The sequence below is a fragment of the Kogia breviceps genome, chromosome 2 (genome assembly GCF_026419965.1).
Source record: "Kogia breviceps isolate mKogBre1 chromosome 2, mKogBre1 haplotype 1, whole genome shotgun sequence".
In the NCBI taxonomy this organism is placed as follows: domain Eukaryota; kingdom Metazoa; phylum Chordata; class Mammalia; order Artiodactyla; family Physeteridae; genus Kogia; species Kogia breviceps.
In genome coordinates, this window is record NC_081311.1 from 8,953,480 (window position 1) to 8,966,087 (window position 12,608).

A 12,608-nucleotide genomic window follows, 5' to 3' on the forward strand; every position below is an offset into this window, starting at 1 on the left:
AGAAAAATATGACTAATTTTTATAATCAGTGAATTTCTTATAATAAAATATTACTGTATATCAAAATAGAAAAACTCATACAGCAAATGTCTTCATTGCATTTGGATTTTTCTAATTAAAATTTCTGCAAGGGGCTTCCTTGGTGGCACAGTGGTTGAGAGTCCACCTGTCTATGCAGGGGACACGGGTTCGTGCCCGTGCCTGATCTCCGGGGAGATCCCACATGCTGCGGAATGGTTGGGCCCGTGAGCCATGGCTGCTGAGCCTGCGCGTCCGGAGCCTGTGCTCCGCAACCAGAGAGGCCACAACAGTGAGAGGCCTGTGTACAGCAAAAAAAAAAAAAAATTAAAAAAATAAATAAATAAAATAAAAATAAAAAAATTCTGCAAAATTATTTGTTGTGAACAATTTTGGCATTGATCCACTATTTATGTGATTGCTGTTTTGTAGAATTTTCAGTTTTCTATCATAAAGGTTTTTTTGCAGTACCAAAATTTTGCCACTACCAAAAATAATCGAGTTTTTCCTTTATGACCGAGTAAAGCTCCTTTTCACCTAAGGAGAGTTGTCTAATTTTTAAATTTTGTAAATATAATTGTATATAATCCTCGTTTTTAGGAATAATTTAAGATTTTTTCAAAACTTGCATTCAATAGAAGGAGGTAAGATTTCTTTATAAAGAGAGTTTTTCCAACAGGCAGTTCAGTAGAAGTTCTGTGGGGCCTTTGTTGTTCCCACCCTACCAACGTCCATGCTCCCATCATTCCCCTTTCCTGCTATGTTTTCCCTAAAGTATTTTTCACCATCTCTATTCACAGGATGTATTGTCTTTCTTTTTTTCTTTGTTGTTTGTCTCTCTCTGCTCCCTAGATTGTAGTGTCCACAGATCGGCAATTTTCATTTGTTTTGTTCACTGGCTTATTACCAGTGCCTGAGACAGTACCTAACACAGAGCAGATTTCTGGTAAATATTTGCTGAATGAATGAGTTTGGGGCTGGCTTAATCCAAGAATCATTTAGAATATCCAGAAAATATACAGACTAAGTGTTTTCAGCTAATCTTGTATAATATTTTTCTCAGTCTGTCTAATGGATACTGAGCAACATTAAGTATGAGATGATATCCCCTATAAGAATCCCTAGTAGCGTTCTGTGTTTAGAAGTTAAGATGGAGGTGTATAACTTAACAGTTAGATAGGCTAGAGGTAGTTTCGCTTTTCTCTTGTGGAAAAATTGAAGAGTATAGCAAGAACATGGCCCTGTATAGGAGACAGTGTAACCTGCTCTCAAAGGTGAGCGTGAGTCTTCTCAGGAAATAATATAGCATAGCCGGTGGAGTTGAGGCCACAAAACATAACCATTACCCTACAAATTATTAAGGCAGACTTCGCCAAAAGGTAGCTCGTTTTAGTCATTGAAAATGTCACAGAAGTATTCATATAACATCATACTTTAAGTATGTAACTATCTGGTCTACCTTCCAATGAAAATAAATTGCATATCCTTAGGTTGAATTACCATATGTGACGGTGGGCAGACGATTTTTAATTCTATGGAAGTTATCAATTACTGTGACACAGCTGAGAATACTACATTTTATTACTATATATTAAGGAGGCCTTTGTAGAGGAAACATTAAAATAAGCCCATGCAGTTTTACTAAGTATGCTTGTATTTATTTGAATATTTTCCTTAGCAAAACTAGTGAAATGATTAGAAGTCCTGACTCTGGAGTTTGGTGGCCTGGGTTCCAGTCCTGCTTCTGCCACTGACTAGCTGTGTTACCTTGGCCAGGTTAACGTTAATCTTGGTCTCCTAACTTAACATTGGGATAGTAGCTATAGCTTATTTCATGTGAAAGTTTTGGGGATCAAATGAAAGAAGGCACATTGCCTGACTGTGAGTTATTCCAGAGTTACCTGTCATTATCATTCATGTTAATAATAACATTTTCTTATTTACCTTGCTTAGAATTGTATTCCCATTGGAGAGCAGCTTCAGTCAGTTTGGGGAAGCACTGGATACAAGCACACGGTCGGACTGCAGTCATCTTCTACTTCAGGAGCCTTCAGCAAGTCATCCTCCACGCCTTTCCCTTCCAGAACTGGATTGACATCTGGAAACATGACTGAAGACTTAACAGCTTACATTGATAAAAGTACACAGCCAGCTGGTGGAGGAAATATGACAGGCCTCCAAGAGTGTAAAATTGTGCCACAAAACCATTCTCTTCCTGAGAATGATCTTCAGAATGCAGTATCTTCTTTCTTACCAAAGAAAGCAAGTGACAACTCACATACACCTCACTCTGAGCTGCTGCCTTTTCTGCAGAATCTGTGTAGTCACGTGAACCACCTCCGTGTGGGACCCAACACCAAGTGGCAGGAAAGCATCACCAAGCCCGGCGAAGGCACTGTTGGTGTTACGTAAGTATTTAAGACAAGTGTGGTTTAGATTGGGGGCAGGAGCGGGGAGGCAGGTGGGGGAAAACAGGTTTGTTTCAATAACTACTGCCTGAAAATGTTTCCAGAGAGGATTTTAGGAGCTTTTACCTTTCACCATTAACACACTATAGGAAAGAAATACTCAGCAGAGTAGGATGGATTGCTTTGAAAGAAGTGTGTAAAACTGGAGGTGCCGAGCACTTGTCAGGCGTCTGATGGAAGGGGTACGAGCAGCAGATAGGGTCAGAGTAGAGAGTTGTCTGCCTGAGTGGAGAGGAGCCGTGTTGACCATGATATGTACATTTTTTGCCAGATTGTATGAAGTGAGCCATTGTAACAGATTTCCTTTGTAGATCATGTGTGACCTAGGCTAATTTCGGAGTCATCCAAACATTTTTCAGCTCTAAATTATTTCTAGTGTACAGGCCCTTATCCCCTGATCTCATAATTCCAATTTTTTCCAGTCCTGCTTTGATTGAGGGGTGGCTAAGTGTTTATGTATGTTTTAGTATGTTCCCCATCCTTTATATAGATGTAATGTGTCCCAATTTCACACTAGATTGGAATTCAGGACTCTAATCATAGTTCTAGCTTAACTGTTGCCTTTCTGTTTAAATCTTTTGGCTTAGCCTTTTTTCCCATGTAAAATGAGGGAGTTGTATTGGTTGAAACTTTCTTAATGTCTCCAATAGCATTCAATTTGAGGAGTTGACATTATTGAACAAGTGGTTCTTATTTGGGAAGGATAAGGAAAGATAACAATAGTCTTTAATTATTTTTTTTTGTTTTTTGTTTTGGCCGTGCTGCGTGGCATGCGGGATCTTAGTTCTTAGTTTCCCGACCAGGGATGGAACCCTTGCCCCTGCACTGGAAGCACAGAGTCTTAACCACTGGACCACCAGGGACGTTCCAGTCTTTAGTTGTTGATAGTCTAATCAATGTTAACTTGTGATATAGCAAAACAAAACAAACAAGCAATAAAACCCAAAGGAAAAAAAAAAACCTAAACAGATTTAAAAACTGCTCCTGGGTCCAGCTGAGATGTAATGTCCCCATTTCTCTCAGATCCCCCTTTTTACCAATGAAAATCCCTGGACATAATACAGCAAACATACAAAGACTATAAAAGGTGGAAAGAAGTCAGATTGCTCAGGGACTGTGAGGCTTAGTGTTCCTTGGTTCCTAGTTACCTGAGCGTTTCTTTCATCATAGATGGGTATAGGATTTTGTCAAATATTTTTCCTATAGCCATTCATATGATCATGAATTTTCTTCTGTAGCCTGTTCATATGGTGAATTACATTAATTTCAAAAACTGAACCTGCCTTGTATACCTAAAATAAATCCCACTTGGTTGTGGGCTGTAATTCTTTTTTACACAATGCTGGATCTGATTTGCTAATATTTTGTTGAGTATTCTTGCATCTAATTCATTAGAGATACTGGTCTGTATTTTTCTTGTACTGTCTTTCTCTGGTTTTCATGAGGGTAATACCTCTTAAGATGAGTTCTACATCTTAGAAGAGATTGTGTAAAATTAGTATTATTTCTTCTTAAACTGTTTGGTAGAAGTCTCTAAGGAAAGCAACTGGGCCTGGATATTTCTTTCCTGGAAACTGTTAAATTACCAGTTCAATTTCTAACATAGTGAAGTTGTCAGTTCTCCCCATTGATATGCAGGCTTAATATTATGCATATTGAAATCCCACCACAATATTTGGCAGACATAAGCAGGATCATTTTAAAAATTATATGAAAAGCAAAAGAGGTAGAATAGCTAAAACAACTTTGAAAAAGAATGAAGTGGGAGGAATCACTCTTCCCAGTGTCGAGTCTTATGTAGTGAGAGTATTCAAGATGATGTAGTGATGGCAGAGGGACAGACACATAGGTCAGTGGAACATAATAGAGGGCTCAGAAATAGACCCACATAAATATGCTCACCTAATTTTTGACAAAGGTGCAACAGCAATTCAATAAAGGAATAATAGTCTGTTTAACACACGGTGATGGAGCAATTGGATATCCAAAGGGCAAAAAGTGAACCATGACCCAAACCTCATACCTTATATAAAAATTAGTTCAAAATGGATCATAGACTTAAATGTAAAACATAAAGCTATAAAATTTTTCTAATAATACATAGGAAACAATCTTTGGGGACCTAAGAGAAGGCAGGACTTCTTAGATATGACACCAAAAGCAGGGTAATCGAAAATTTGATATATTAGATGCCATGAAAATGTAAAACTTTTGCTCTTCTCTGTAAAGAGGAATAAAATACAAATTATAAAGTTAGGGAAAATATTTGCAAATACATATCCAACAAATGACTTATATCTAAAATATAGAAAGAACTCTCAAGACTCAACATTAAAAAAGTCCAATTAGAACATGGGCAAAAGACATAAAGAGATATTATACCAGAGAGAATGTACAAAAAGCAAATAAGCACATAAATATAAGTGCTGTTGAACTCATGGCTATTAAGGAAACACACATTAAAACCACAAGAAACCACTACGCAGAGTGGCTAAAATAAAAAGTTTAAAAATGATAACAAAACCAAATACCAATGAGGATGTGGAGAAACTGGATCTCTAATACATTGCTCGTGGCGATTTAAAGTGGTACAGCCACTCGTTAAATAAGTTTGGCAGTTTCTAATAGCTAAACATATAGTTACCATATGACTCAGCAGTCATACTCCTGAGCATTTATCCCAGAGAAATGAAAACTTCTTTCCACATAAAAACCAGTACACAATTGTTCATAGAAGCTTTATTGTAAAAGCCAAAAACTACCAGTATGTCTTAAAATAGATGAGTGATTAAATTAACCCTGGTATATCCATATCATGGGATGCTATCAGCAATAAAAAGGAATGACCTGTTGATACATGCAGCAACTTGGTTGTCTATCAAAGGCATTATGCTGATTGACAAAAGAGAATCTCAAGAGGTCACATACTATATGATTCTGTTTGTGTAACATTCTCAAAATAATAGAGATGAAGACTGTATTAGTGATTACCAGGTGTTAAGGATAGAGGAGATTAGGGGAGTGGACGTGACAATAAAAGGGTAGCAGGAGGGAGATCTTTGTAGTTAAGGAATAGTTCTGTCTCTTGATGTGGTTTTTACAATCGAGACAGAACTTGATTCTGTCAAGAACGTGATGTTTACATGAATGTGTGTACAGTGATAAAATGGCATACACACACACTGTACTAACATCAAATTCTTGGTTTTGATATTATACCATAGTTAGGTAAGATGTAATGATTGGGACCATTGGGGAATTATAGTATCTTTACAAGTCCTGTGAATCTATAATTATTTGAAAATAAGAGAAAAATAAAAAGCTCGTATATTCTAGAGTAGTGGTTCTCAAACTTTTTGGTCTTTACCCTCTTAAAAATAATTGAGCACTCCAAAGAACTTTTATTTATGTAGGCTATATAAAAATATTTATTAGTTTAGAAATAACAATAAGCTTATTACCTAGTAGCATAAACATTTTTATTAAAAAATACCATATTTTCTTTTTAAAAAGTTTAGTGAGAATGGTATAGTTTATTTATTTGGCTGCATTGGGTCTCTGTTGCTGTGTGCCGGCTTTCTCTAGTTGCGGCGAGTGGGGGCTCCTCTTCCTTGCGGTGCATGGTCTTCTCACTGCAGTGACATCTTGTTGCAGAGCATGGGCTCTAGGTGCGCGGGCTTCAGTAGTTGCAGCACGTGGGCTTGGTAGTTGCGGCATGCAGGCCCTAGAGCACGCAGGCTTCAGTAGTTGTGGTGCACAGGCTTAGTTGCTCCATGGCATGTGGGCTCTTCCCAGACCAGGGATCAAACCTGTGTCCCCTACATTGGCAGGCGGATTCTTAACCACTGCGCCACCAGGGAAGTTCGGTATTGTTTTAAATTTATGTAAAACTTTATTAGCTTTGGATTGTATTCTCATATATGTTGCATGATAGCATGTATAAATATACATAGCTAGTAAGACCACAGTAGAAATACTGAGAACCAATTGAGTTACCTCTGAGAAAAACATTTATCTGTACTGTAAACCTACTACCTTAAGGAATTCTAGGAAACAGAATATATAACCATACATGCTATTAGTTATCAGAGTAATGACATTATACATGGTATAGCCTGTGGATGATTCATTGTACATTCATTGTACGATTCATGTTCAAATAATATTTTATTATTATTATAAAAATACTTTTGACCTCATGGAACACCTGGAAAAAGTCATGGTGACCCCAGGGTTTTGTGGACCACACTCTGAAATTCACTGTCCTTCCACTGCTTTAGTAAGGTTGTTTGGATGAAAAAAGAGAAAACTGTTTAAGTTGTAGGGTTGCTTGGGGAAGCACTTGGAAGACAAACATGGAGACCTTAAAAAAAGTCAGCAAGATCGCTTTTGATTTGAGGCTCAAAGAAACCAAAAAGACCCTTTCTATCTAAAGACTTGTTCTTTGAGGGTAGAAATTCCATCATCTTCATTTTTATATTTTCATTTCAATTTATGTTTAAATGTTTAAAGAATTTAAGAAGTAAGAATCCTTTGGGCATTCAGGATTGTGGTTGCCTGTTGCATATGTATTTTAGAACCTGGAAATATGTTGTAAAGAGACAGTATAGTTGTGGAGACAAATTTCAGCAATGTGTGTTGGCTGCTTATTGTACTATAGTTTGGTTGTTTTTGTTGTATTATTAGGGAAAATTGTTCTATTATTATTTTTTTAATTTATTTTTAGAATGGAAGAGCAATCCATTTGTTCCTACTTGGAAAAGATTCTTTCTAAAAATATGGAACTGATGGAAAAGAAACTTATGGACTACATTGATCAGCGAATATATAAACTCCAGGAGCACATAGATAATAAGATTGCTTTGTTAGTGGACTTGCTGCAAAGTCCCAACTCCCCACCCTCTGGCATGCCTCTAAGACATTATGACTCTGGAGAAAGACTTTCAAATGGAGAAAGATAGCACTGAACATGTTCAAAGTACTGCAGATACTTATTTCATATTTATTACAAAGCCGAACCCCCCCAAAAAGTTTATGAAAAGCAGGTATTTAATGTCCTTTGAAATATTACCACTTAGTTAAAGTGACCTCAGTGTTCATTTTTACTTCACGCATGAATCCAGTACTGTACACTGAGTTAACATGATAGGATCATAAGTTATTTTTGTTTGCAATATTTTTCACTTTCAGTGAAATTTATGTATACTTCTGGATTAACTGTTTAAGATTTTAAGGATTTCTAAAGCAGTTCATTAGTTCGTATTGTATATGTGTTTCATAGAAGTACATTTTTTATTTATACATAGACTTTATAGTTAGGCACCTGAAAAATAATGCTTAGGATATTTGATAATTTTTCTTTTTCTAATCAATTGTTTTTGGAAAATTGGATACTTAATACCTTTAATTCAAATCACTAGTTTACATTTTGTATTGTTTATCTCAGATAATGAACAAGGTGCAGTGTTCAGCATGTGTAAAATGAGTTTACAATGAGGTTAATATTATTTGTTTCAGTACAGTGTAGCAGTAGATAGGGAAATAAAAATCACAACTAGCCTATTCCTTGTTAGGAATATTATTTTAGATTTAATGTTTGATGTAAAATGAGAGAAGTCATCTTGTTTTATCTCAGTCAACCCAGAAAATATAAGGAACTATTTCCCTTTATGAGCTGATACACGTTCCTCTTTCCAGAACCTTCTTCTATATGTTTAAAGTGTGAAATTCTGAGGTTCTGCTTTGAAGGGTTAGGCATGTGAATCAAGGAGATTGCAATTCTCTCAGGTAGACTTAATTTTTGGAAATTATAACTATTGTATATCTGTTGAAGGGTGATGTATTTGCATTTAAAAAATAAATGTATCCACTCTGGAAACTACTTGTCTAAGTAAATACAAGTTTTTAATTTTCAACTAATCTTTGCTTAAAATGCTGTATTTTTATGAAAAGGGGTGTCTCACAATTGATATTTTGGTCAGTTCTTTTTTTTTTTTTTTTTTTTTTTTGCGTTATGCGGGCCTCTCACTGTTGTGGCCTCTCCCGTTGCGGAGCACAGGCTCCGGACGCACAGGCCTAGCGGCCACGGCTCACAGGCTCAGTCGCTCTGCGGCATGTGGGATCTTCCCGGACCAGGGCACGAACCCGTGTCTCCTGCATCGGCAGGCGGATTCTCAACCACTGCGCCACCAGGGAAGCCCTGGTCAGTTCTTTAAAATGACAGCTAATTTATATAGTCTGTTCATTTGTATCGTACTACAAAGGTGACACAGTATATAGAAAACACTCTCACTACAGCCACTTGAAAATTTGCATATTTTTCTAGTCTTTTCTAATTTATGGGACACTCACAATATACATAGCTGTAAGATAGTATTTCCTTTGTTGTTCAGGAGAAATCTGTCTCACTGCAAGCTGAACCCTTTAGTTAAGTATTACAGCTTCTGGTAGTTGTAGTCTGTTGATTGACAAAATGCCTCCTTCCAGATACATGATTCATCTTACAAGTCTCATCTTGATTACATCTGAAACAGAAATATGGTCATGTCAAAAAGATGTATAAAGGTACAATATTGAAAAGAGATAATATAAAATATTCTTCAATTGAATTTTCCAGTTTGTAGAAGCCAAAATCTCTCTAAAGAGACAAAGTCTTCAGTTCAGACTAATGTAAGCTAAGACTTTGGATTTGCAAGATAGTAAAATTCCCTTAAGCCTAAATTTCTGAGTCCACATGAATTAATTTTAAAAATGATAACCTATATTAGAATTCGAATACTTTTCCTCACCTTCTTGCCATTATTAATGTGCAGTATGGTGGTCCAGTTAAAATCCATTAGCTTAAACAGTCAGCTCTACCCACCACCAGTCCCTCTCATCAGGAAACTTGCACAAGCCTCTAAGATAGCCTCATCCACCAGAGGGCAGACAACAGAAGCAAGAAGAGCTACAGTCCTGCAGCCTGTGGAACAGAAACCACTTTCAAAGAAAGATAGACAAGATGAAAAGGCAGAGGGCTATGCACCAGATGAAGGAACAAGATAAAACCCCAGAAAAACAACTAAGTGAAGTGGAGATAGGCAACCTTCCAGAAAAAGAATTCAGAATAATGATAGTGAAGATGATCCAGGACCTCAGATAAAGAATGGAGGCAAAGATCGAAAACATTCAAGAAATGTTTAACAAAGACCTAGAAGAATTAAAGAACAAACAAACAGAGATGAACAATACAATAACTGAAATGAAAACTACACTAGAAGGAATCAATAGCAGAATAACTGAGGCAGAAGAATGGATAAGTGACCTGGAAGACAGAATGGTGGAATTCACTGCTGCGGAACAGAATAAAGAAAAAAGAATGAAAAGAAATGAAGACAGCCAAAGAGACCCCTGGGACAACGTTAAATGCAACAACATTCGCATTATGGAGGTCCCAGAAGGAGGAGAGAGAGAAAGGACCTGAGAAAACATTTGAAGAGATTATAGCCGAAAACTTCCCTAACATGGGAAAGGAAATAGCCACCGAAGTCCAGGAAGTGCACAGAGACCCGTACAGGATAAACCCAAGGAGAAACACACCGAGATACATAGTAATCAAATTGGCAAAAGTTAAAGACAAAGAAAAATTATTGAAAGCAGCAAGGGAAAAATGACAAATAGCATACAAGGGAACTCCCATAAGGTTAACAGCTGATTTCTCAGCAGACACTCTACAAGCCAAAAGGGAGTGGCATGATGTACTTAAAGTGATGAAAGGGAAGAAACTGCAACCAAGATTACTCTATGCAGCAAGGATCTCATTCAGATTTGATAGAGAAATTAAAAGCTTTACATACAAGCAAAAGCTAAGAGAATTCAGCACCACCAAACTAGCTCTACTATAATTTTTAAAGGAACTTCTCTAAGTGGGCAACACAAGAGAAAAAAAGGACCTACAAAAACAAACCCAAAACAATTAAAAATGGTAATAGGAACATACATATCGATAATTACCTTAAACGTGAATGGACTAAATGTTCCAACCAAAAGACACAGGATTGCTGGATGGATACAAAAACAAGACCCATCTATATGCTGTCTGCAAGAGACCCACTTCAGATCTAGGGACACATACAGACTGAAAGTGAGGGGATGAAAAAAGATATTCCATGCAAATGGAAATCAAAAGAAAGCTGGAGTAGCAATACTCATATCAGATAAAACAGACTTTAAAATAAAGAATGTTACAAGAGACAAGGAAGGATAGTACATAATGATCAAGGGATCAATCCAAGAAGAGGATATAACAATTATATATGCACCCAACACAGGAGCACCTCAATACATAAGGCAACTGCTAACAGCTATAAAAGAGGAAATTGACAGTAACATAGTAATAGTGGGGGACTTTAACACCTCACTTACACCAATGGACAGATCATCCAAAATGAAAATAAACAAGGAAACAGAAGCTTTAAATGACACAATAGACCAGATAGATTTAATTGATATTTATAGGACATTCTATCCAAAAACAGCAGATTACACTTTCTTCTCAAGTGCATGCAGAACATTCTCCAGGATAGATCACATCTTGGGTCACAAATCAAGCCACAGTAAATTTAAGAAAATTGAAATCATATCAAGCATCTTTTCTGACTGCAACACTATAAGATTAGAAATGAATTACAGGGAAAAAAATGTAAAAAACACGAACACATGGAGGCTAGAGAATATGTTACTAAATAACCAAGAGATCACTGAAGAAATCAATGGGGAAATCAAAAAATACCTAGAGACAAACGACAATGAAAACACGATGATCCAAAACCTATGGGATGCAGCAAAAACAGTTCTAAGAGGGAAGATTTTAGCTATACAAGCCTACCTAAAGTATCAAGAAAAATCTCAAACAATGTAACCTTACACCTAAAAGAACTAGAGAAAGAAGAAAAAACAAAACCCAAAGTTATCAGAAGGAAAGAAATCATGAAGCTCAGAGCAGAAATAAATGAAATAGAAACAAACAAAACAGTAGCAAAGATCAATAAAACTAAAAGCTGGTTCTTTGAGAAGATAAAATTGATAAACCATTAGCCAGACTCATCAAGAAAAAGAGGGAGAGGACTCAAATCAATAAAATTAGAAATGAAAAAGGAGAAGTTACAACAGACACTGCAGAAATACAAAGCATCCTAAGAGACTACTACAAGCAACTCTATGCCAATAAAATGGACAACCTGGAAGAAATGGACAAATTCTTAAAAAGGTATAACCTTCCAAGACTGAACCAGGAAGAAATAGAAAATATGAGCAGACCAATCGCAAGTAATGAAATTGAAACTATGATTAAAAATCTCCCAACAAACAAAAGTCCAGGACCAGATGGCTTCACAGGTGAATTCTGTCAAACATTTAGAGAAGAGGTAACACCCATCCTTCTCAAACTCTTCCAAAAAATTGCAGAGGAAGTAACACTCCCAAACTCATTCTATGAGGCCACCATCACCCTGATACCAAAACCAGACAAAGATACTACAAAGAAAATTACAGACCAATATTACTGATAAATATAGATGCAAAAATCCTCAACAAAATACTAGCAAACAGAATGCAACAACACATTTAAAGGATCATACACCATGATCAAGTGGAATTTATCCCAGGGATGCAAGGATTCTTCAATATAGGCAAATCAATCAATGTGTTACACCATATTAACAAATTGAAGAATAAAAACCACATGATCATCTCAATAGATGTGGAAAAACCTTTTGACAATATTCAACACCCATTTATGATAAAAACTCTCCAGAAAGTGGACAAAGAGGCCATATACGGCAAACCCACAGCAAACATCATTCTCAATGGTGAAAAACTGAAAGCATTTCCTCTAAGATCGGGAAGAAGACAAGGATGTCCACTCTCACCACTATTATTCAACATAGTTTTGGAAGTCCTAGCCATGGCAATCAGAGAAGAAAAAGAAATAAAAGGAATACAAATTGGAAAAGAAGAAGTAAAACTGTTATTGTTTGCAGATGACATGATACTATACGTAGTTTTCTAAAGATGCCACCAGAAAACTACTAGAGCTAGTCAATGAATTTGGTAAAGTTGTAGGACACAAAATTAATGCACAGA

At 36.5% G+C, this 12,608-nt stretch overlaps 1 protein-coding gene across 2 annotated transcripts in view; it reads left to right on the forward strand.

Moving 5' to 3' along the window:
* The window catches only part of LOC131750481 (ATPase PAAT-like), an 18,037-nt gene extending 9,632 nt beyond the window's left edge, over nucleotides 1-8,405 (forward strand). Inside the window, exons 5-7 of one of the 2 annotated variants that reach the window (XM_067024421.1) lie at nucleotides 871-964; nucleotides 1,972-2,426; nucleotides 7,213-8,405. In XM_067024421.1, the coding sequence (XP_066880522.1) occupies nucleotides 871-964; nucleotides 1,972-2,132 (255 nt within the window). In that variant the 3' untranslated portion in view covers nucleotides 2,133-2,426; nucleotides 7,213-8,405. The remainder of the gene's footprint in view (nucleotides 1-870; nucleotides 965-1,971; nucleotides 2,427-7,212) is intronic. The other variant, XM_059052923.2, reaches the window with a different exon arrangement.
* The last annotated feature ends 4,203 nt before the right edge of the window (nucleotides 8,406-12,608 follow it).